The 26,417-nt window shown below is 46.2% G+C and overlaps 1 protein-coding gene across 5 annotated transcripts in view; it reads right to left on the bottom strand.

Annotated features, from left to right (window-relative positions):
• Positions 1-26,417, bottom strand: part of NKTR (natural killer cell triggering receptor) — a 376,878-nt gene that overhangs the window by 37,956 nt on the left and 312,505 nt on the right. For all 5 annotated transcript variants that reach the window (XM_085628781.1, XM_085628782.1, XM_085628783.1 and 2 more), the window contains one exon: positions 22,259-22,354. In XM_085628781.1, coding sequence (XP_085484907.1) covers positions 22,259-22,354 — 96 coding nt within the window. The remainder of the gene's footprint in view (positions 1-22,258; positions 22,355-26,417) is intronic.

Genomic DNA, 26,417 nt, shown 5'->3' with positions numbered 1-26,417 from the left:
CTGAGTAGTCAGCATGTAACACAGTGCTCGCCAATGGGGCGAGGAGCTTTTCTACAGTAAAAACACAATTTGGGGGTTTTCCTGTCTGGAAATATAAAAATACATGTTTTTCTTTTCAATATACAGCACACTGCCTTAGGCCTCAATTAGCCTACCTTAGAGGTGACATATACATCTTAAAAAGGAAGGTTTGGGCTTTGCCATTACTTGAAATGGCAAAGTTGAGTTAGCAGTTTGCTATACCAGCCTGCAGTGGCAGGCTGGCAGACATGCTTTAGTTTGTCACATGCAACAGTTTAACTTCCACACACCCAGTAATCCTAGTACAATATATTAGGGACTGATAGTAAGCTAACCTATGCCCAATTGGGTTTTAGCCAATTAAACATACACTTTTAAGGGTCAGTGCACATGCACTGAGGTCTGGTCAGCAGGGCCCAGTGCATCCCAGAGTCATTACACACGCATCTAATCAAAAAGCGCAACACAAAGCAGGGGTGAACCTGAAAAAATCAATTTCCCCTCAATCCATTTAACAGGATATCACGAGTCGTGACCTCCAGACCCATGCCCCATTCATAGATGCGCAAAGTGTACATGCCAGGGTTTCCATAGCAAAGGCAAACATTTGGGATAGCGTGCACCACGGTCACATCCCCCTCCCCCGAAACATGTACTCCTTCGACACTCAACCCCCCTCAACTTGTACTCTAGCTATGGGCAGCTTATATACCAAGCGTGCCCAAGAGTAAAAGTCAGGCCCAAACCCCATGTGCTCGATCACAACCCAGAGGTACTGCCAGGATACCGTATCAAATGACTGTTCTGTATTCAATTTTGCTTGTGGCAGAAGTTAAAGAAAGTCCACAAAAGAGCTCATTACATGGGTCAGACACCTAATATTGTGCATGGTGCTCCTGCCGGATATAAAACCGATTGGGCTGCATAGTCTTAAGCTCCCATGACCCAGAGCATCCTGTGTGCCAGGGCTTTGCTCAGTACTTTCACACCAGTACTTTCAATGATCATAGGCAGGGGGCTGCATGACATCAAAGGCGGATCACTATTTCCCTTTAGAATTAAAGCGATCACACTGGTCTCATGGACTGTGCCAAAATCCCCATCTTTTTAGCTTCATGAACACTTGAATTGGTTCCACCACTACTGTACCCAACATCACCTTGTACAGATCTACTAGCAAGCTGTTTGTGCCAGGCGACTTATTTTTCCATCTCGCCCAGGGCCTCTTTAAGCTCTATTGCCATAAGTGGCGCTTCTAGTTCATTTCTTTGCTCCAGGGATAGGAACGGAAAGTGCAAGTAGGTGAGGTAACTCTGCTCCTCATCTATGGGCGTATTTTCTGAGTATGTATGTATTGATTCTAGGTAATTTTTACATTTGTAATGTAGCCCTACTCTGGATATAAAGTCCTCCTCCTCTCGCAAAACATCAGTACAAGGCCTCTCTCTTGAACAGCCAGGGTAGGAGGCGAACAGGCTTGTCACCCTCCCTATAGAGCCTTTGCCTAGTATGGGTATATTTATCTAGCCTATCCCATGTACTGGACAGTTGTTCCTTTATCTACAAAAAATTGTGCTTTCCACAGGTCAGACTACTTTTTGATCACGCTTCACCACCTCTGTTTATGTTCAAACATCATTTTGAATCACACAATTTGGGATATGCATTCCTCTCTCAAGGCAACTTTGTAGGCTTCCCATTCAGCTGAATGAGTCTCTGCCGCTTGGCAGTTAGTTTTGAATAAATGTAAAGTCCTGAATATGGGATACAAATTGGGGGATCTACCAGTGTCAAGTTTCAGTCTCCAGAGTGGTATCCTAGAGAGCTTCCGCTGCTACTTCACTGTGAGCAGCACTCGGGAGTGGTAAGAAGGAAATATATATAAAATATGTGACTGTGCCATTCTCTCTAAAACATGCCTGTGTTGTTATAATGTAGTCAAACCTGCTGTATGTACCATGTGTGGGGCGAATTATACGAGAATTGCTTGTGCAATGTGTTCTGAAACTGCCATATTTCCACCATCACCATTTCCCATAATGTTTGTTTTAATCCAACCACCATATCAAGCTTTATCCTCCCTAGGTGGGAGTCTGTCCAGCAATACATTGAGCACACAGTTAGATGAGCTGTGTGTGTATATGTAGGGCCGCTAGTCAGATGATGTCCCTAAAGAATGTCTCATCATCTATGTTGGACATGTAGACATTTAACAAACAGGTATCTATACCATAAATTATGCCCCATACTAACATATTCCATTACTTTGGGTTGGAAATAGTTTACTTGCGCTGAAATGGTAACCTGATGCATTTCAGATCAACACCCCTCCTAGAATAAGTCAAAAGGTTATGATGCAGTGATATGCCTCCACCATTACCATATCAATTTATCGATTTCAGATTTCAGCAGATGTGTCTTCTGCCACAATGCAATTTGGGGACCATATCTCTTGAAATAGGTATAAACTCTATAGCGCTTAGGATGAAGTCTCTCTGATGCCAAGAAATTAATTTCCTGTCAGACATTTCCCAGTTTACAGGTGGTTGTGTCAGCCGTGGACTAGGTGCGGAAAAATGTGTCACGTACGTTTATGGGACCTTAGCGTGTGTAGCACACAGTGCTGTACAATGAATACTAAGTGAATTCTAAGCACATAAGCCCATCAAAAAGTACTGAATGGTCCCATCCACCAACACGGCAGATGCTTTAACAAAGAATAAATTAAGCATCCAAGCAATGAGTTTCTTGGCAGCTCCAACGCAACACAGCAACCCTTAGTACTACCTTCCCACCACTTGTAACACATAGAAAATAACTTCCTAGTAGAAAAGATAACTGGGAAGTTTAAGAGTATGACATAGCTCCCCAACCCCCAATTTCCAGGTGCGTTACAGCACCCAATAGCCTTTAGAACTTCATTGTTCTGTTCAGGGGACAGTAGCCTACTCCACTGGAGCCAATATCATTACATTAGTTTACCTCTCCCTCCCCAACTCAAATTTCCATTCTGCCATTATACACTCTTCCATCCTTCAAAATGTTTTTTTCCAGGTTCTGACAGGTCTCCTGCAGGCTTCACAAATTTATTTTATCCTAGCACCCCAACCAGCTCCCACTTTATCTGAAGTGAAAAAAAATGGACTTTTCCCATTTGTGAATACTATAAGGCGAGCTGGGTGTAGGATAAGTGCTGGAAGCTGATGCTTCTCTTCAAGGAATTTGTTTCTCTATGGTTGTAACTTTCTGGTGTAGTCGGGTAAAATTGGAGTGATTCTCGTAATTGGAAGTGGTTTGTTGTCGTACTGCTTGGAGTTTGGCTTCTCTATCCTGGTAATTAAGAAACTTTGCTATGATTGCCTGTGGCAGGGCACCAGGTGTCGGCCGAGTGGCGTGTCCGACAGACTGTGACAGACTACCTGCCTGCACTGCAGGGTTGTGCTTCTGGTGGATCTTTTCACCAGCAATAGGGAATGATAAAGGAATTTGGATTTCTATGAAAAGCCAAAATCACATGTGGGAAGATTATGGCATCAGGTTTGAGAAAATCCCTGAGCGCAAGACATCATGCAAGGCTCAGGAAAACACCCTCCTTATTTCCTTAGCTCTTCTAGTCAATGTAATAGTGACTACTAAAACCAATTTCCTCAAATAGGTGTTTGAGGTCAAATTTACGCGCAGCTTTAAATAACGATCTTATCACATTAGATAATATGTTCAGTTCCTAAGGAACAGAGGGTTTCCTCGCTGGGTGATGCCCTTTTTTAGGTGAAAATCTATGTACTGTTGTATTCAGACATGGGCTTAAGAGTAATCTTTAATAAAACAGCAACTCCACCATATAGCCAAAATGGACTTGTGGAGCATACATTCATGTTTTATATTCCACTAAGTAAACAAGCTATCTGAAGAAAACTGAGGTAATGGTGACTGACAGGGAAGAGGAAGCTAGGTGAAATTTGAAACAAGAAATCTCATTCCTGATCAGCGTACATGGATGAATGTTCCACGAGGTCCATTTCACAGTCGGTCCTCTCTCAAGATATCCCCCACCTCAACTAAGAATGAGGCCTGGATCTGCGGCACTCTCCATAAAATACTAACCAGTAGTTCAAATAGCAGGTGACAAAGTCACTTGTCAGGTAACTACTTCTCTCCAGTTATCCAAAAAGGAATGCCCCTTCCAGGGTAAATGCATGCTTTTCTTGAAATGGTAATAAAGGATGTTCCTTTAAGCTGCTTTGGCTGTTATATGAACATTAGTAAAGTAAAATTGCAAGCCAGATATTGCGAAACCAAGACAATCAGATGTAGCGTGTATTCTGGAAATGACTCTCCAGGGACCATGTGCAGAATGTCTTCCATTTAAAGTCACAGAGTTGCCAGACGTTTTGCCTCTTTTATAATGGTCATGCACTCTGGCAGCATTTAAAAGCTAAGTTGTCACTGTATGTGATGCTGGGCTGGAGAGAGAATAATCAGTCTGGTGTTGAAATAGAGGTTGAGTTATCTTCCTGACAAGAGAAATCGGCCTAGAAATCGTCACTTGCATAAACACTTAAGAGGTATGAGACTTCTTCTCATGTCACTTGAAGTAAATGACGATTTTTGGGAGAAGAGAAATATCTAAAACAAGTAACACTTCACAAAATGATCACAATTAATATTGTATGGTATATGTGACCTGGATACTTTGATACACTCCTGATATGTCACCTCTGCTGCAACAGAGATCTATTGGCAGCATCCAATACTGGTTGAAGACTTATTTTGAGGAAGACCTAGCAGACGACCTATTGGAATTATTTAAAGACACTTTAGCTTAGTTTACCGGTTTCACCTTATCTGCACTTGACCCATGAACTAATGCGGTCTCACAATCAAGAATTAGAAGTTAATGGCAGATAGGCTAAACCTCTTAGAAGATGGTCCTGGTTATTCTTTTGTTAAGTTATTATACTGACTTCATTTCGTCTGCTGGTGCCATGATTCTCTGTTAAGATTGTTGGCTGGGAAAATGGACTTGAGGGTTTGCTTGAGAGCTCTCAGTTCAGCATCTTGCTGGAATAGGATATTTTCAGCTCAGACTAGGATCCTTGATCTCTTTGATAACTAATGTGAATTCCCAATACCATCACAGATGCATTAGTTGCAATTGCTGGGATGGGCAGGCGCTTCTGGAGAGAATCCAACTTTTGTGGTTTGTTTAACCACCAAATTATAGATTTAAAAAAAAAAAGAGGGGCTGAAGTTAGGCAGCAAGGAAATACGCTGTACTTTTAAGTTTGGAGGTTAACTATGAAACTCTGGAACCTCGTGTAGTTCTTTATGATAGTAATATGCATTATACATCTTGTAGGCCTCTCACACTTTTCAAATCTTTTAAGTGTGCGTAAATTCTGTGAGACAAGCATTCTGAACATTTATTTATTGGTTCGCCTGTAGAAGATCTTAGGAGTAAATGCCTTTACTCTTGATTCTTTGGAACCTTATTACATCTATTTCTTAGAAGGGTAAGAACGTCTCGATTTAGAAGGTCAAGCGCAGAAGCTTGTGGTTTTTCAAAGGGAAATGCTGTAATGAGAATTCTCGACTATAAAAGTAAATGTGTCCTCTACTATATTGCAAATCAATTTGTTCTTTATGATTCTGTGATGGTACGTGACATGTACTCCCTCTGCAGTGCTTTCAAGTAACAACTTTAGAGGGAGTTAAAATACATAGGTATGGAGTCATTCTGGGTAGTATTTTTCAAGCACTGCCTAAAGTGGATATATTCCTCTTACCTCCCCTATGGCTAATGCTTCTCCATGTGTTGATGCGGACACCACTGCAAGTAAACCATCTCCCCAAGGAACTGGGCTAGAATTAATTCAACAACATACTCTTCTGCCGATGAATAGATGAAATTTTAAGATATCCACTTTAGCCTTTGCCTTTTTACCTAGTCGTTGCCAATTATGCCAAACGATAAAGAATGTCTAAAAGCCAAGTCCATAAATGTTTATTGGATATTAGGCTTAAGACTAGCTCGATGAAGCCAGCTGGCACACCAGACGACAGTGGAAATATCTATGCTGAGGTGTGTCAGCCACATCCTTCACTTCCATTGAGTGTTGCTCGAAATGCTTGCTTTCTGGAAGCAGTTATGAAAATGTATTCACAAACCCCAAAACAAGTTGTCAGAAACCTAGTAGAGGAGCTGAACTCACAGTCATTAGGATGCAGATTAAGAATCTACAGGCTTTCTCAAACTGAACCCATTTGATTATTTTCCTTGTGGATGGATGAGCACCAGAAGTGGATAAGGACAAACACTTTTTTCTGAGAGCAGAAACAAATACCAACTCTGGAGAACTGGTACTTTTCCGAAACAATTTGAATAGTGTTTCCCAAACTGTGGGCCACCAGCTGATTTTTGGTGGGTCACAAAAATCCAAACAATAAATAAAGAAGCCTTTAAATCATGTATTTATCTTGCCACCTTTACTGTGCTTCAAAGACAGAGGTCAAATGTCAGGCTATGTCTTCTCATAGTTGCTGCTTATGTTTTTTTTTCTAACATGGGGATTAGGGTCTACAAACTGCTCTCACTTTGCACTCAGAAAAAGACAAGTAAAGTTAAATATTTGATAATCTTCGTGGCGTACAGGAAGAGTGAAAGGAAAGGCTGCAGGATGTCATTTGTGTGTAACACAAACTGTTCACACCAGTAAAATATGAACTGTACACATTTAGCAGTTAGAAAAAGTAAAAATGAAGCCCAATTTTTTCGAAATTCTGAAGTGTGATAGAAACAAAGATCTTAATAATATGAAAACAAATCAATACACTTTATTTGGTGATGCACAAATGATAAATATTCACAGAAACCCGATTTCCACACATCATGTGAGTGCAATATAGCTGTATCACTCAAATTGTAGGTCAGTGTAAATTTCGTGGACATTTGAATCGAAAATGTGCTGTCTGTGACAGTGCGCTACCACATGATGATTTAGTCACATTAAAAAAAATAGCTTACCTATTGTCATTAAAGCTATTTGTCGCTCTAAAAATTGGGTTGTGGGTCTTAAAAGTTTGGAAGTAGTGAATTACAAGGTATATATTTCCTCTCTTGCCTAACGTATTAACATTTTATGGATGCAAGTCAATGGTAACACAATAAGTACCAAAGGAGTTGAAATGTGGCACAAGGTTGCAAAGTATCAAAAATTATTGAAATGTATACATGGGTAAGGTAGGCAAAAAAAAAGGTTTCTTAACAGCCATGTTGGAAACTTTATAAAACTTTGTGAGGTCATTCACCAGCAATGACCTTGAAAGTGACAGGATTAGGAACTATTGGGGAATGCACACTCCGACGTGTTCCCAGATTTCTTCTTTTGATGCTCACGTAAGGATAGGGTTGTTGTCTGTCTCCTAGAGTAGAATCTTCATGCAGGGCAACTGTCCACTGGAATTCTGTTCTATGTCCTAGAGTGAGACATCCACCTGGGTTGATGAGCTTTAAGTGTTCTGCAGGCTTCCAGATCTAGGACTTGAAGATCTTGGAAAGTGACGCTTGAAATGAGTATTGCCTACCTGCAAGGCTGCTGTGTGATCCCCCAGCTCATTCGCAAGATACAGAATCTCATTTAAGGGAATTGAATTCAAGCAACCTTATCATTGAAAATATCTCAACATCTTAGACTCCAGCCACTTACATCTTAAAGACTGAATCACTTGCTAGCAAAAGATGACTCAATGGCAAGTCTCTTGACTTTGAAAGGAATGATAAAGAAAGACAAATAAAGTGAGTATCCACGGACGCATCATAGGGCGTCTCTACAACATAAAAGTTGGAGCCAAGACACTACCTCTAGGCACTTCACCTAAATTGTGCACCAAGTCATTTTTGTCAGTGCACTTATGATAAAAAGACCCAATTTCAGTTAAATAATTGGCCTCATTTCATGTTTTAAACTTGCAATCAAAGTTACACTATTCTACAGCATGGCTATTAGACACCACAGACACAGCTGCTCGCTTTGATGAAGAAAAAAGTAAATATTAAGTAACTATAACTTGAGCCCCCGCCATACAGTATTCTCATCCATAATTTCACTGCAAATGTTGCAGTGATATTATAGATAATATCATAGAAGATAGCAGCATGGGTTATGCATATATGTAACTTATGTAATATATGGAGTAATTGGCACTGCATATCGAAGGCATGAGTTATAGTTGCCTTAGGGCATGAGTTATAGTTACTTGAGATAACTACAACTGGTGAATGTCTTTGGTATTCAGAGTTTAAAAAGCAACATTGCTACTGAACATTTCACCTAACTATAATGCAACTTTAATGTTTGTATTTGTCTGAATTACTACTTTTTTTTTTTTTAAACTCTAAGAGATATTTAATTAGCATACGTAAATCTAACCTCTGCAGGTTGACTTCAGGGCCTGGCCTGTGGACAGGCCCTGCCGTCAAACCCCTGCATGCAGCCAGCCCTAAGCTGGCCCTCTAGGCCCCAGCCCCCCCCAATGCAGTGGGAGCCAGCACGGTTCCTGTCTGGAGGGAGCAGCTAGTAATGGTGCTCCTTCTAGGAGGGAGTAATATTTCCATCTGTTTCCCTGCCTGCAATATTGTGGCAAACATTGTGTTAGCTCCTTTGTGGCAGGTCCTTTGAAAATGCTACCACCAAGCAGGAGCAAATGCAGGTTTCCCTGCACACACTGATATGGGCAGGGAAACCGCTATGTCCCGGAGGTGGCCTCTCCGTGATCTTGCTAGTGAGCCGGGCCAGGGTGATGGGGGTCCCTGGGGGGCAATAATGTCTTGGGGAGGGGGTCGCAAGCCCCCCCCCCCCCCCCCTTCATTTTACTTAATTTCACAGTCCCGGAGGATAGGGTCCCCGGGGCCAAAAGCAGCCTGGCGAGAGGGCCCTCAAAAAGACAACAGGCCACAGGGGATGGGGTCCGTGGGCCAAAAACAGCCAGGGGAGGAGGGTTGGGTGCCCTCTACCCCTAAATAAAATGTCAGGCCCAGGGGTTTTGGAGATCCTATGGTTGAAATAGGCCTGGAGAGGTGGGACACGTGCCCCCCCCCCCAAATAAATCCCTCTCCCCTCTGGACATTGATCTATCCCAGTTTTTTTTTTATAACACAAGTGCTGGAGCCCGAATTTTGTTTTTTAATTTTGCTGCAGATTCCCTGATCCTCCGCAAATTCACAGCAAAATTTAATTATTATTTTTTTAATGTTTTTGTCCAAGGCGGGCCTTTCAACACCAGGCCTAGTTGGTCAGGCCTATCGGAGTGGGGTAGATGGGAGTGGGGTAGATGGGGAGTGGGATATATTGGGGTAGAGTGGGGTGGTCGGGTTGATTGGGGAAGTTTGGATTTGGGTGGATTGGAGTGGGGTAGAATGGAGTTGGGTAGATTGGGAGGATTATAGTAAGAGAGTGGAGTGGGGTAGGAATAAGGCAGATAGCGGTAGACTGGGGTAGAGTGAAGTGGGATATATTGGGGTTGACTGGAGTGGAGTGTGATTGGGCGGGGTTCATTTGGGAAGATTGGAATGAGGTGGAGTGCAGTGAGGTAGATTGGGAGGATTATAGTAAGGTCGAATGGAGTGGGGTAGATAGGAGTAAGGCAGATCGTGGTAGATTGGGGTAGAGTGGAGTATATTGGGGTAGACTGGAGTGAGTTGGGTGGGGTTGATTGGGGAAGATTTAAATGGGGTTGATTAAAAGAGATTGGAATGGGTGGAGTAGAGTAGATTGGGAGGATTATAGTAAGGTAGAATGGAGTGGGGTAGATAGGAGTAATGTAGATAGTGGTAGAATGGAGTGGGATAATTTGGGGTAGACTGGAGTGGATGGGGTTAATTGGGGAAAAGTGGGATGGGGTGGTAGATTGGGCATATTAAAATAAGGTAGAACAGAATACAGTGGGGGTAGATTGGTGTAGTGTGGAGTAGGGTAGATTGGAGTGGAGTGGGGTAGATTGTGAGAGTGGGGTCTACTGGAGTGGTGCAGGGTAGATTGGGATGGGGTAGACCGCAGTGAGGTGGAGGGTGGTAGAGGGGGTAAATTGGGGTGGAGTAGAATGGGGTAGACTGGTGTGGGGTAGATTGAAATGGGGTAGGTAAAGTGAAGTGAGATATATTGGGGTAGATTGGAGTGGGTTAGATTGGGAATAGTGGAGTGGGTGGGGTAGACTGGAGTGGAGGAGGAAGAGACTGGAAAGGAGGAGACTGGAGTGGGGAGGACTGGAGTAGGGTTGTTTGGGGTGGAGCAGGGTAGATTTCAGTGGGATGGATTACGGTGGAATGGGTTAGACTGAAATGTGATGGGGTAGGTTTGAGTGGTATGTGGCAGAGTGGAGTGGGGTAGATTGGAATGGAGTGCGGGAGATAAGAGTGGGGTCGATTCTGTGGATTGGAAAGGGTAGATTGGAGTGGGGTGGAGTTGGATAGATTGGAGTAGAGATTGTAGTGCAGTGAGATTGGGAAGGAGTAAAGTGGGGTAGATTGGAGTGTAGTAAGATAGATTATGGTGGAGTGGGGTAGATTGGGTGGACTAGTGTAGAAGAGGGTTGATGAGGGGGTTAGTTTGGAGTGGGATACATTGGAGTGGGTTAGAGTGGAGTGGGTTAAACTAGGGGGGTAGAGTGGGGAGGGGTAGATTGCAGTGGGGTGGGGTGGAATGGGATAAATTGATGTATAGAATGGAAACGTAGAGTGGAGTACATAGGGGTATATTGGGGTGGAGTAGATTGGGCTGGAGTGAGGTTGGGTAGAGTGGAGTACATTAGATTGAAGTGGGGTGGGGTACATTTGGGTAGAGTGGAGTGTGGTAGAGTGGAGTGCGGTAAAGTAGGGTGGGGAAGAGTGGATTGGGGTACATTGGAGTGGGGTAGACTGTGGTTGAGTGGGGTAGATTGCAGTGGAGTGGATTAAATTGGGACTAAGGTAGATTGTAGTGGGTTGCATTTGGGTATATTGGAGTGAGGTGGGGTAGATTGGAGCAGAGTGGGGTAAATTTGAGCGGAGTGCTGTAGACTGGGGTGGAGTGGAAGTAAGAAGCTGGCTCTGTATACCAGTAGGTGGTTATACCGTGCACAGAGTCTAGATTCCCCCAGAAGTGTACAGGGCTTAATGCAAACCCAAGATGCTCCATTCATGGTAGTGTGGCCAAGCAGCCTTAGGCCTAGAGAGGCACAGAGGAGTGCAAGACATTTATTGTACACACAACTAATTACTGACACGACTCAAAAAGTAGATCCACACTCATTTTACAAAATAAGGTTTGTGTTTTAATTTAAGACCAAGATCTTCACAATTAGGCCAGTACGTTTAAAAAAAATACTTTTCACTTTCAAAAGTCAACACTAAGTGCAATTTCTGAACAGTTCAATGTTATTCTATGGAGGAAAAGAATATTGCCTTCATACAACTAAGTACCTGACTTACAGTTCCAGTCTTTGGAACCAAGGTCAGCAAGGATCAGGTGAGAACCAAAACTGCACCACCAGCGGCACTGGGGCGGCTGGGTGCAGGGTGCAAATTCAGCGTTGGGCACCCAATGCTTTTCAATGAAGAACTTGCTTCGGATAAACAGGCTTCAGGCTTTGCACCGGAGATTGCAGGAGGAAGGCCAATGACAGCAGAGGTAAGTAGAGGTGTAGGGGGTCGTAGGGGCACTGTCGATTCAGCTCTCCAAAGCCCAAGGGCTTCAGCTGCAGGGGTGCCTTTGGGCGTTGGAGTCTTCTTACCAGAGCCAGGCAGGGAAAGCCTCTGGAGTCAGGCTGCTGGCGTCATCGTGGAGTCCAGGCGGGTTCAGTCAATTCTGGACTTGAGGTCAGGATAGCTGGGGAACCTGTTCTGGGTCAGTGTGCCAACTAGACTCGGGCCGTAGGCATTGGGTGCAGAGTGGTCAGGACTCGCGGTTCCAGCTGGCACCGGGGTCTTTAGTGTAGGATTCTTAGGGACTGAACCACTGTCCTCAGGAGTTCTGGTCTTCGTCAACGTTTAGGCAGTCTTTCTCAGGTTTCTGGAAGTTGCTGGCTGCAGGACTGGTGTCGTCTTCTCGTAGGTTCCTTGAAGCTGGAGACAGGCCAGTAGGGCTGGGGCCAAGGCAGTAGTCATCTTCAGGCTTCACTGCACGGCGTTGCTTTGTCCTTTTTAGGTCACAGGTAACTAGTCTCAAGGTATGATAGAGCCTCCTAAATACGAGATTTGGGGGGAGTTTTAAGAGATTTACAGGTAGGACCTCACCGGACTACATCCTCTATTGTGTCACCCACCTGTGAGAGGGGCATAGTCCTAACTCATCGTCAAGATGGAGGGGACTGGGGGGCGTGGCCGGGCAAGGTGGCCGATCAGACCTAATCCGTCTCGGCTCCCGGGCCGCCTTGACGGGGATAGCAGCGTCTGCGGCAACTCACGTTCATCGCCACTGAGGGCTGCGGGTGCGTGGCACGGTGTGGCAGTGGCGGCGGGTGGTGGTGAGCGCTGCTCGTTGCTGGATTAGCTCTTCTGCCGGGACAGTGAGGGACACGCCGGAGCGTCATGGCGGCAGGTCCGTAGCGGCGACCGGAGCCCTGCGCGGACCCAAGGCAGCTGTGAGGACCTCTGGCGATCGTCGGACTGCGCGGTGAGCATGGGATGGCCTGGGGGCACCGGCGGTGGTGCCGGCGTTTCGACGCAGTGGTCGGCTGGTGTCTCTCCATGAATGCCTGACTTCAAGATGGCGGCAGCGCGAGGTACTGTGGCGATCCTTCGCGCTCCTGACCGGCGGCCCGGCGCCGACTGCCCGCTTTGTCGGAGAGGGCCCCTTTGAGCGTCAAGCCCGGAATCTTCGTTCTGCTGGGCATTGGGTGGCCTCTCTGGGTGAGGCCCGAGGGCACGGGACCTGTCATCTACTGCTGATCAGCCTTATCAAGCCTACACAGCTCCTCTTCATCGCGCGCACCGCCAGCGCTTTCAGTACGCGATCCTCAAGGCTGGGGACCCTGCTCCTCACCAGCTAGCATCGTACTGCCCCCACTGCGGTGGTTCATCGCGGGAGCACCGCGTCAGGAATGTCCGCTGGGCCCTGAAACTCTCCTGAACCTCACGATTCCACCCACTGACGGGGCCACGAGTATATTCCCGAGAGCTTCCTGACTGAGCTCCTGAGCGGCGCGCCCCGCTGGCGTTGGGGTGCGAGGCCTTGTGGCAAGGCAGTCAATCCTATTGCCGTCGTTTGCGATCACTAGCCGGTCCGGAGTTGGTGCACTCAGCGCTGCCTACACCAGCCCGACTCTGATAGTCCTGCCCTATGCCGCCTAAGAAGACAACAGTCAAGTCTGCAGGCAAGGTCTCCGATTTCTTTTCAACCACAGATAGGCGCTCTTCGCTGCGGGGTGACGCAGGCTCCGCTGAGATGGCGCTCACGAAAGCCGATCTGCTAACTATGTTTAAGGACTTCCAATCTGAAATACGCAAGGACATTTGACACGACATCAAAACTTCCATTGACCAGCTACGAGCCGACCTGACCGAGCGTCTGTCCTCCCTACAACGGGATGTGGACTCAGTCGGCACCAGAGTCCTGGACCTCGAAGCCCACCACCAGGAACAGGAGCAGCTCTCCACCGGCCTACGGGACGATGTCACCTTCCTTAAGGAGCAGCTCCATCAATCGTAGCTGCGGGCAGAGGACCTCGAGAATAGGGCTCGGAGGGAGAACATACGCATTAGGGACCTGGAGGAGGGCGCTGAGGGGCCTGACCTAGAGGCTTTTGTGGTCGGTCTCTTCTCGGAAATCGTGTCTCCACAGTCTCAAAATAAAACTGGACAGAGTTCACCGGGTGGGGCCTCTACAACAGGGAGAGAAGAGACGGCCGCGTGATGTCCTGGCCAAATTCCACTCCTACAGGGTCAAGGAGGCTGTGCTCCAGGCAGCCAGGGCTAGGGAGTCCATCGCATTCCAAGAACATACTTGCACCATCTACCAAGATGTTGCTCCAGCGACGTTGGCTCGGCGACAACTGCTTAGACCTATTACCACTAAATTGCGGGACGACAAGATCAGATACAGATGGACGTATCCTTTTGGGCTCAGTTTTGAATTTCAGAATAAACTATGCCATATTACCGACCTTCAGGAAGGCTTGGATTTGCTAGGCATTCCCTCTGGAGGAGATGCCAACGTCCAGGGCACAAGTACCGGACTCGCCCGAGGAGCTTCTTCATCATCTTCTGCCTGGTCCCGCAGGGGGAGGCGCTGAACGTCTGCTGGAGGCCCCGGGGGCTATACGACTCGTCTCCTGGCCTGCTTGCGGGCTTGGCAGCGGCCCCTAGGAGCCTCCGTTGATACACGGGGGCCCGGCTCCTGCCGGGGGAGCCCTGCACCCTGCTGGGGCCTCTGCCGCTGGGGCTGCGGATCCTTCCTATCAAGGAGATGGGGCCATGGACGCTGCTGACTGCATACGTAAGACTGATGTTGTTTCCTTTGGATACTAGTACCGTGGTCTAGTCAAGCCAGGGTGTATTATGGCTAGCTTGCGGATACCTTCTGTGAGCCACACTGTGATGATTGTTCTGTTTTCCAATATGGTTGCCTGCTTAGTGCGAGTGTCTAGGATTGGGCTGGCGTTGGGTCTGGCCTTACTGTTTCTGTGGCCTTCCTGAGAGCCGCTTATATTTGCTATTGGTTAACTTCCCCGCCGAGGCGGGCGTGGACCGGGTCCTCGGACCTGTTGTCCCCCGTGGTCTCAGAGGGGCCGTCTGGGCTCCACGAAGGGACCTTCAGTTACGTGTGAATTGTTGCTATGTTTTTCCTTGTTCATTCTTTCTTGGGGGGGGGGGGGGAGTGGGTGGTGGTGGTGGCTTTCTACCATGGCTTAAGGGGGTCTTTCACGCTTTCGGGAGGGGACGGCCAGTGGGCTCTGATCTTCTGCTTCTCCAGTGGAGCGGCTTGGGGGTGGCGGTGCGTTGGGAGTATTCAGGCTGGGGAAGGGATGTAGTTTTCTTTTTGTGATGTGATGCGGATCTCAATTGGAACTTGGAATGTTAGGGATCTCAACTCCCCCCAAAAGCAGCACAGGGTATGGAAATATATTACTGACCATCACCTCGACATCGTGGCCCTGCAAGAGACGCATCCAGCTAGGGCTGACGATTCACGTCTCAGACACAAGCTCTTTCCCCTAATTTATAAATCCTCTGCCCACACGAAACATCGAGGGGTGGCCATCATGTTTCGCTCTTCTACACATTTTCAACCATTGGGGGTTCAGAGCGATAGAGAAGGGCGTTGGGATATGACTAAAGGTCGCCTTAGAGGGAAAGTCTGCACTTTTGCGGCGTTATACGCCCCCAATACCGGTCAGACGGTTTTTCTCAACACATTTCTGGGGAAATTGACTGATTTTGCAGAGGGACCGCTGGTTCTTATGGGCGATTTTAATTTAATATGGCAAACAGAGCTGGACAGTTCCTACGCTCAACGGGCAGGCCTGGGTTCCTTCTCTGGGGAGACACAGCAACACATGCATGATCTTGGCCTCCTTGATACTTGGCGCGCTCTTTTCCCACAATCACGAGACTATACGTTTTATTCACATGTCCACCGTACATACTCCCGGTTGGACTACATCTTTGTTAGCCAGTCTCTGCAAGGTGTGTTACAGGACGCCAAGATCTTTCCCCTCTCGATATCTGATCACAGCCTGGTCTCAATTGGCTAGGGGCTGCCCCGACCACTCCCAGGTGGCATTTCCCTCCGTCGCTTTCGCGTGATAAGGAATCCTGTTCCAAAATCAGAAACGCCATCGCGGCATTCTTCGACACTAATAGGCCAGAAGACACGTCGGAGTTTATTACCTGGGATACATTGAAAGGCTGTTATTCGAGGGGAGTGTATAGTTAGCAGCGCGCCCACGAGAGAGAACTACTAGAGACTGAACTGACGGCTCTTGAACGTACCCACAAGGCCAACCCCACAAGGCGAACGCTACGCGGCCTTACAGCCCTCCGAGGTAAACTCAAGGCCATTTACAATAACAGGGCAGAATTCACACTTCTTAAGCTACGGCACCTATCATACACCCAGGGCAATAAAATTGGGAAACACCTTGCCAGACAATTGAAAGGCAAACGGGAGAAGGAATACGTGGACGGCATTCTGGGTCCCTTGGGGGAACTTACTCATAGGGACGGGGACAAGGCAGAGCTATTTGGGACTTTTTATGGGAACTTATATTCTGGCGATTCCTTGGACGCGGACGCTCAGCAGGAATACCTCCAGTCGCTGTCTCTGCCCCAGGTGTCGGCTGCTTGGAATGACTTACTCACTGCTCCTATCACTTTGGAGGATGTCACCAGGGCTATTCACAGCCTGAAATCTCACAAAGCCCCAGGGCCGGATGGCTATACGGCTCTCTTCTACAAAACATTTGCCCCCGATGTTTCTCCCTATCTTGTCCGTCGTTTCAACAAAATGGCGGAAGAAGGTTCAGCTTCCGGCACCATGTCTGAAGCCGTGATCTCCGTGATTCCCAAATCGGAGAAGGACCCCCAGCTTTGAGCCTCCTATAGGCCGATTGCCCTACTCAATCTTGATGCTAAACTGTATTCTTCGATTATCGCCAAACGCCTAAATGACCTTATGCCCGCCCTTATTCACCCAGATCAGTCGGGCTTTATCAAAGGGCGTCAGGCGCACGATAATTCCCATAGAATCATGCACTTGATTGAAAAGGCCAATAAACGTCAGATCCCTGCAGTCTTGGTGGGCTTGGACGCCGAGAAGGCCTTCGATCGGGTGGACTGGGGGCTCCTATTTTGCATGCTTGGGGCATTCGGTTTCGCGCCTAAATTTCTCAACATGATAAGAGCTAACTACCGTCTCCCCCGCTCTAGAGTGGTGATTAATGGGGTACACTCTTCTACCTTTTTCCACTCGAGAGGCACTCGCCAGGGATGTCCCCTCTCACCCTTACTATTTGAGCTCAGCATTGAACCCTTGGCTCTAGCGATCAGGAATAACCCTGCCATCCAGGGAATACCATTTACAGGAGAATCCCATAAGATATCACTGTTCGCAGACGATGTCCTTTTATCCCTGTCAGAACCGGCGTCGTCCCTACCGCCCTTGCAGGGGGAACTTGAGCGTTTTGAGCTCGTGTCAGGGTTCAAAACCAACTTAGGCAAATCATACATACTCAATCTTACCCTCTCACCTGCAGAGGTTCTCCGGCTTCAATCTCTCACCCCGCTGTCCTGAGCTACCTCCTCTATTCAATACCCGGGGGTTCATCTGACGCCGAGAATTGGGGGGCTCTATGCTGCCAACTTCCCTCCCATTCTAGCACGTATCCAAACAGAACTCACGAAATGGAAGCCTCTCTTCTTGCCTTGGCCAGGCCGCATTCATGCGATCAAAATGACTCTCCTGCCCAAACTTCTCTACCTATTTCAAGCTTTACCCATTGAATTGGAGCCTGATTTCTTCCGCAAAGTGAAGTCCATGATCCTGCGTTTTATTTGGCAGGGAGGTCGAGAACGCTTCTCTTATTCTCTGTTGCGTCACTCCTGCTCTGACGGCGGCGTGGGCCTCCCGGACATCCTCTTATATTACAAAGCAGTGCAGTTGAGAGTTCTAACTGAATGGTCCCAACGGGACTCCGAGAAACACTGGCTTCATATGGACCGTAGTGTGACGGGGCAAACCATCTGGGACCTGGTGTGGCGCGCGCGGCAGGATAGACCCCGGAACACGTACATCAGCACCCCTACACGCACCGCTCTTAAAGTATGGGATTCGGTCTCGGGTGACGATAGGTGGACCACGTTTCCGTCCCCGTTTACCCCGATCCATTTTAATCAAGCATTCACTCCTGCCCAATACGAGGGTCCTTTTGATGCCTGGAGAAAGGGAGGCTGCTTGGCTCTAACGCACTTGTTCCATAACTCTGACCCACTCACTTTTGATCAGTGCAAGCAAGACTATAAACTAGAGAATGCTGAACGATACCATTATACACAATTGATGCATTGGGCCCTCTCTCCTCCAGTGCGGGACGCTGCTACTCGGCCCCTCACAAAATTTGAGGCTTATCTCACCAAGACTACTAGTATGAAAGGGGTGATCTCGATCATATATCGCTTCCTTCTTAAAACAGCTTCATCCCCACGCCCCAGATATATGTCTATGTGGGAGGACTTAATCCACCGTCCTATCTCGGACGAGGAATGGATGCATCTTTGGTCCGACATTGCATGATTCAATTATTTTACAGAGGTCAGGGAGGCACACCTGAAGACTATGATGGACTGGTATTTGCATCCAGCCAAACTCCGGCAGACCTTCCCTGCCACCTCGGATAGATGTTGGAGAGGGTGTGGGTTGCTTGGGGACTTCCAACATATTTGGTGGGACTGCCCGACTATCCGCCCCTTTTGGGAAGAAATCCTGGCGCATATCAAAGATATGCTGGGTTACCCCGTCCCCACTACCATGGCGGGAGTGGTTCTGGGGCTTCGTGATGCCTCCCTAGAACATCAGACACGGGCCGATAAAATGATTATGTGGCTCTGTATTGGAGCAGCTAAAGTCACCCTGGCAGCCGCTTGGAAGCGGAGGGAGGCTCCTGCGGTTTCCCTTTGGCACTCCCGCCTCTGGAGATTGCTTAGCTTAGAGCGTATGGATGATATTTTTAGAGATAACTATAAGAATTTTGAATTTAAGTGGGGACCCCTTGTCTCCTTCCTTTCCAGAGTCCTCCCAGCTGCTGTTTGTCCCTCTTCCATAAGAAGCATCCACCTCTTTCAATTTTGATTAGAGCCATGTGTCGCATACCATCTCGAATGTTTGTGATTTGCCGCCACCACGGGTAGGGTGGGGGGTGGGCATTGGGGGGTAGGGGTTTTCCTTTTGATCTTATACTGCTAGTATCCCACGTTGGGAAACACCTGTACATGCTTTTTTCTTTTTCTTTCCTTATGTTTCTTTATGCTATGTTTGGCATTCCACTTGCGCAACTTGGGGAGGTTGCCATCGCAGAAGGAAGTTAAACTTTCTACAGACCTGCCTGTTTGCTTCGTACCTCGGCACAGACTCTTTTTAAGCTCCATTTTGTTTAGAAACTGTGTTCTCCAGTCGGCCTACCTATCGAGAAAAGGAGTTGGTTTTGTGTTGATGAAGGCAAATCATTCAACTGTTATGGTCATGCTGAAGTTTTCTGTTCCCCTGCGCGGGATCATGTGAAGGTACCATCCCCGATTGTAAGCTGTAAAAATTTAATAAACATAACTTTGAAGAAAAAAAAACAACAAAAAAAAGAAGATGGAGGGGACTGAAAAGTGTGCTCAACTTCGACGACTCCTGAGGAGTGGAGTTGGCAAAGGTGGGTACACCTCTCAATCTTTCAAAGTTTTCCTGCTCAAAGTGGTGGTGTAAACTGGGGACTGTCATCTGCAGCTAGCAGCAGATGCTGGGGTCCGCATTACAAAAGCTACAGGCCTTTGAAGCTTCCCCTTAGAGCACTGTGCCCATCCTGGGGGTAGAGGTGTGACAACTCCACCCAGGATGTGCATTCTTTCTGTTTCAGAGAGCAGAGGCTCTCCACCCAGAAGTACAGAAAAATGTCTGTGTCGCAGGCTGCCTAAAGCCAGTCAGTGACCACACCAGGGTGGGTAGGTTTTCAGGGGCACCTCTGAGTACATGGTTTAATAAATCTCACACTGGCATCAGTGGGGATTTATTACAAGGAGTTGTTTGGTACCAAACAGTCTTCGTTTCAGTGAAGCCATCATGGTGCTGGGGAACTTGAGTTGTCGAGTTTCCAGCCCATGTACTCCTTATGGATTCCCTGGCACTCACAATATTTAAGAACTGACTTAGTATTGTAGGGGCATATCTACTCATGCAGATATGCCCTCACCTGTGATATAGTGCACTCTGCCTTAGGGCAGTAAGGACTGCTAGAGGGGTGACTTACCTTTACCTTCAGCGGTGCTGGCTGGCATGACACCCAGGCAGGGTGCCATGTCGACTGTTTTTCACCTCACAGTGGCATGCAAGCTGCAAGGGAAGTGGCATAGTCCTAGTAAGGGGGTCCCAGGAGACCCTCTTCAGGTTCCAGGCCCTAGGGTGCGTAAGTACCAATTTTGGATATGTTTAGAAGGAAGAAGCACTGGCACAGGAGACCTGGTTGACAGGGACCCTGTGCACTACAATCCAATCCACATCAAGTACCATGCAAAAAGTGGGGGCTAACCATGTCAAAAGAGGCACTTTCTCACAGTGGGGTTGATTGAGTTAGACTGAGTGGAGTAGACTGGAGAGGGGTATATTGGGGTAGAGTGCAATGGATTAGAGTGGGGTAGACTGTAGTGGAGTAGATTGGGTTACAGTTGGGTATATTGAAGTAGGGCTGTTTGAAGTGGGGTAGACTAGGGTGGAGTGGGTTAGATTTGGATGAGGTAGAGTGGGGTGGGTAAATTGGTATAGGGTAGACAGGAGTGGGATAGACTGAAGTGGGGTAGACAGGGTGAAGTGGAATGGGGTAGACTGGACTAGAATAGATTGTTGTGGAGTGGGGGTGGGGTAGACTGGTGCACTGGAGTTGAGTGGGGTAGATTGGAGTGGGGTAAGTTGTGTGGAGGGGCGTGAGTGACAGATTGAAATAGCGTGGAGTTGAGTTTCATGTCTTAGAGTGGAGGGGCATTGAGTAGCACGCCGTGGAGTGTCATAGAATGAAGTGGCATGGTATAGAGTGGAAGGGCATACAGTGGAGTGGCGTAGTGTGGAGTATGCATGATGTGGTAGTGCAATGCCATTACAGACAACATATTTTAAGTTGAAATGACCATACATTTGCACCGAAATATGGTTTTACAACACACGAACTATAGTGTGCAAACTTCATCACAAAGTACACTGATGTGTTTTGATCGTATTCAAATATTTGTTTCCACCACACTTCAGAATAAAAATAAATTTTAAAAAATGTGGTTCATTCGTACTAATTTTCTTCTATTTTTTTTTTTTTTTAAAACAGACATTGATTTTCATGAAAATACACATTCAACCCAGCCGCCCACTGACTGGGCAACAGCGGAATGGTACATTTGTACTAATTCTGATATATTCCGAAACATCAGCACAGTTAATTTGTTTTGTTCTATACTAGAGAAAAAACACAGCCTACACCCTCTTCTCTTACACAGGTACTTAGCAGGATTGGCACATAAATTATCTCACTTTGAAGTAAGAGAAAAAAAAGTAAACACCAAGATCCCTTAGAAGGCAGAGAATTAAATTTGACCTCGGTCTCAGAATGCACATGTGACAAGATAAGAACAAGATTTAAAGGCCTATGTACAGAATGCAAGCTTGTGGAAGAATAAAGTAAACAAGGTCTTTGGAAACGGGAGGGATTACCTCAAGCTGGACAGCCTAAAACAAATAAAGCAAGCAAATGGAAAGCCAAAAAATATATTAGTTACCAACCACAAAGCCAATGGTAAGCAACGCGGGTGGGGAGAGGGGTTGCTTTCCTGGGTCAGATTTCTGAATGTCTGCAAGATGTCTTTAGCGTCTGGTAGACTTCGACCAAACAAAACTCGCTCTTTCTGGATGTAGATCTAACTTTCTGCCAAATTTGGAGTAAATTTGTTCAGCGGATAAAGCTGTAGCTGTGTCAAAAATGCCTCCATAGAAAATGAATGGCGAAAATCGGTTTTGGGACCCCTTGTTTTCCTTCAGTCCCCACCCTCCCCCCAGCTTGACGGTTTAATCACCCGAACCTTTGCATGCGCAAACTAGTCAAAAAGAAGCACTTAAAAAAAATTATTCATCGAGATTCATCAAACGCATCCAAAGTTATTAGTAACACAAAAAATGCATTATATATGTATATATGTGTATTCTTTTTTCAAGGATTTGGTGAAAACACAAAAATACTTTCCACTCATAAATTACAGAGATGCAGTCATGGTAATGATCACGCTGAAATAGACTGATGAGTTGATTCTGCAGACAGTTTAAAAGACATGATAGTACTATTAGTTAAAGCAGATTTTTTTAAACAAATGACTTTGCATTTGTAATCAATTTCATACAACTGAAACTGAAAAGGTAAGAAAAGTGTTTAGGCATCAGTACTGAAGAATGTAAAATGTGGTTGATGAATGAATATTGTTATATCTGAACTGGGCAATAATGTGATCAATAGATAAATCAGAAGAGCTCACCTACGACTTCTATAACGGTCTGAGGAGTAACTACGACCTCTTGTTCGATGTCTACTGTAGCGTCTTTTGCTGTGACTTCTAGAATGACTTCTTGACCTACAATTGAAATTAAGTTTTAAATTTAAGTATATATCAGTGCCAGAACAATATCTCCCTATTCTACTATACAAGCCAATTTAAACAAAAGCCTGACAAACTATGTATTGTGAACATAATTTGAGTCAAATTCTTGAAAACCACCACCAGAAAAAGTATGATAGGTTTACTCTTCATATCTATTATTAAATACTGTCTGTATCATTTAATATTCACAAGACAAAGGTTGTCCGATTCCTTATCGCACTAGGAACGCACCAAACTCTAACAGAGACATCCTTAAATGCATTTTCATTCAAGCAATCACAAGAGAACTCATTCTAATATCCAAGACCAGGATCAATCTACAACAACCATCAAATAAGGTATATGACTAGGGTGAAACAAATGGACTGTTAACTTGAACAAAGCTAATCATGGTCATGGTCAGAAAGGTCAAGAAATCTGGAACATGGCATCTGAAAGGTATACAAATGAAAAAACATATCCAATACATATACATGGGAGTAGTAATGGACAGTCGGGTCATCCCTCCCCCACAATTGATAAAATCAAAAGCTTCTTCCTTATTGCACGCTTGCCTAAGTCTTGCCAAAAAACACTTGGGCCCCACTTTGGAAACAAGTTTAAAAGTTATTCTTGCAAAGCTGCACATCAGGTGTAAAGAAAAGGCCAGGCTCTTGGATCAACTGATTATAAACATCTACCGACTAGTATTTTGCCTAGGAGACTCTGAAAGATGAGGGTCTTTTGCAAAAATTTGTTTAAAGCTAAGAACATCAAAGGAAAACACATCAGAACACCAATTGGATCTGCAGATTTCAAACCCAAGCACGAATATACCTGCACATGCTTTTTTTGAATAGTCTATGCAGAATCCTCAGATCACGGATTTCTGAGTCACACCTATCACTTCCACTACATTTAAAACACAGCTATTAAAAAACATGGAGTGTTTTTCATCAATAGAAGACAAACAGCAAATTGTGAAGCGTGCGTATGCTTGGATGATTAGTAACAACTATTCAAAGTTCAGGTGACAACCGGTCCCGAGCATGTGTTTTTCAGAAACCATCAAAAAAACTTTTGCAATATCGACTTAGAGGCTTGCCGACCTTAGATTTTCTTCCAATAGGCTGAAGTAAAACGACAATCAGCCACAGTAGACTGTGTAGGAATTACAAGGAACCCATTGTCCATTTAGTCTGCATGTAGCCTGAATTTTTACAGGAGAGGTAAATTATCTTAAAACCACTTTTTAACCAGTGTGGAATTCGTTCTTGCAAGCATGCAATTTAGGCTTGTGATGAAGCAACCAATATACATCATGTAGCACGATTCACGAAATTTATGGCCATTGTGGAAAAGAAAAGAAATTAAATCTGTACTTTCTGAAAAGGAATATGCTACTTACCAGTATGCATCTGTTCTTGGCATGTAGAGCTGCAGATCTACACACGTGTGCATAGATCGCCATCTGGCGTTGGGCCCGGATGTTTGCATTTTGTTTTTCCTCTTGGAAAGTCTTTGGAAGTCACGAGGTCGGTGACTCCTCCTTTGGATCGTATTGCGCATTGGCTTCGGCTCCATCCTCAGATTGTTTTTCGCCAGCAGGGAAAGATGGAGCGTAGTAGTAACAGTGAAGATGCCCATGTGTGTGCTATCTAAATAAGATAAGCTGGAACAGATAAAGGTAGCCGGGGAGGCGGGTGGGCGTGTGTAGATCTGCAGCTCTAAATGTCAAGAACAGATGCATACTGGTAAGTAGCATATTCCGTTCGAGGCATATGAGCTGCAGATTACACACTTGTGCATAGATTATATAGCAGTACCCACCATTAGCGGCGACCACCCGTATCTGTTGCAGTGGTTTGAAATAATGTTTTGAGTACAGCCTGGCCCACACTAGCTTGTTGCTTAGTTTGCACATCTACACAATAGTGTTTGGTGAAAGTGTGCGGTGTTGACCATGTAGCTGCTTTGTAGATATCATCTAATGGGATGTTCCCTAAGAATGCCATGGAAGCCCCTATTTTTCGTGTAGAATGGGCTTTCGGGGGAATGGATAGCGTTCGCTTTGCTTTATGGTAGCAGATTTGAATGCATTTTACAATCCACCTAGCTATCCCCCATTTTGAGATGGGGTTACCTTTGTGTGGTGGAGAGAAAGAAACAAACAGTTGGTTGGTCTTACGTAAAGGTTGTGTTCTCTGAATGTAGTAGAGTAAGGCTCGTTTCACATCCAGTGTGTGAAGAGCCCTTTCTGCAACGGTCTGTGGTTGCGAGAAAAACACTGGTAGTTCTACGGTTTTGTTTAGGTGAAAGGGAGAAATTACTTTAGGGAGGAATTTTGGGTTTGTACGGAGAACAACTTTGTTATGGTGCATTTGGAGAAAAGGTTCTTGAATGGTGCTTGTATCTCACTGACCCTTCTAAGGGAAGTTATGGCTACAAGAAAGGCGGTTTTCCATGTTAGGAACTGTATTTCGCATTTATGGAGAGGTTCGAAGGGAAGCCCCATTAGCCTTGTGAGAACGATATTTAAGTTCCACACAGGTGAGGGTGGCACTCTGGGGGGAATTATTCTTTTAAGGCCTTCCATGAAGGCTTTCATGGCAGGTACTCTGAAGAGTGAGAGATGTTGCCTGTTTTGTAGGTAAGCTGCAATAGCTGCGAGGTGTAGTCGAATGGACGTATAGGCTAGATTGCACCTTTGTAGGTGGAGTAAGTAGCCTATTATGTGTTGAATGGACACGTCCAGTGTATTGATGGTGTTATGGCAAAAAACAACAAAACGTTTCCACTTGGCGGCGTAGCACGCTCTAGTGGTAGGTCTTCTAGCTTCTCTGATGACGTTCATACAGTCAGGGGGAAGATTTAGGTACCCGAATTCTAAGATTTCAGGAGCCAGATCGCAAGGTTGAGCTGCGCTGGGTCCGGGTGTTTGATCTCTCCATGGTTCTGGGTTAAGAGGTGTGGAGAGAGGTGTAGTTTTTGGTGCGGCACTACAGATAGTTCCAGCAGTGTGGTATACCACGGTTGTCTGGCCCACGTTGGAGCTACTAGGATTAGTGTGAGGGAGTGTTGTTGTAGTTTGCGCACCAATAGTGGAATGAGTGGGAGAGGCGGAAAAGCGTACGCAAATTTGCCTGACCAGTTCATCCATATCGCATTCTCTTTGGACAATGGGTGTGGGTATCTGGCGGCGAAGCTTGGGCATTTGGCGTTTTCGTGGGTGGCGAAGAGGTCTATCTGTGGATGCCCCCACATTTGAAAATATGGGTGAAGAACTTGCGGGTGAAGCTCCCACTCGTGGATCTGTTGTGTCTGTCTGCTGAGCAGATCTGCCACTGTGTTTTGGACTCCTGGGACATGCTGAGCTAGGAGAAAGATTTTCTGGGGTATCGCCCATCTCCATATGCTCTGTGCTAAAAGAGAGAGCTGTGGAGAGTGTGTGCCGCCTTGTTTTTGGATATAATACATGGCTGTCATGTTTTCTGTCCGGATCAGGACTGCCTTGCCTGAAATTTGGGTTTGAAAGAATTTTAGGGATAAGAAGATTGCTAGTAACTCCAGATGGTTGATATGGAGTAACTTTTGTTGAGGTGTCCACTTGCCCTGTGTGGTGAGATGTAGTAGATGAGCTCCCCAGCCGGAGAGCGATGCGTCCGTTGTCAGTACTATTTGAGGAACCGGGTGCAGGAACGGTCGACCTTTGGAAAGGTTTGTGGTGTTCCAACACTGCAGAGAGCGATGGGTGCGACCGTCTACCAACACCAGATCTGTTAAGTGACCCTGGGCCAGGTTCCATTGGCGCGCTAAGCACTCTTAGAGAGGACGCATCTGGAGTCTTGCGTGAGGCACTATGAAAATGCAAGAGGCCATCATCCCTATTAGTTGCATAAACACTCGAGCTGGAAGGGAGTGTTGCAGTGCGAATTTTGCGCGTAGAGCTTGAATGCTTGCAATCCTGGCCGGATTGGGGTAGGCTAGTGCTCTTGAGGTGTCTATGGTGGCACCGAGGTATTGTTTTATGTGGGATGGTTGGAGATGGGACTTCTGG

This window comes from Triturus cristatus, chromosome 10, assembly GCF_964204655.1.
Source record: "Triturus cristatus chromosome 10, aTriCri1.1, whole genome shotgun sequence".
NCBI classification, from domain to species: Eukaryota; Metazoa; Chordata; class Amphibia; order Caudata; family Salamandridae; genus Triturus; species Triturus cristatus.
Note: the sequence above shows the minus strand (reverse complement) of the source record. Positions and strands in the feature narration are given on the sequence as shown.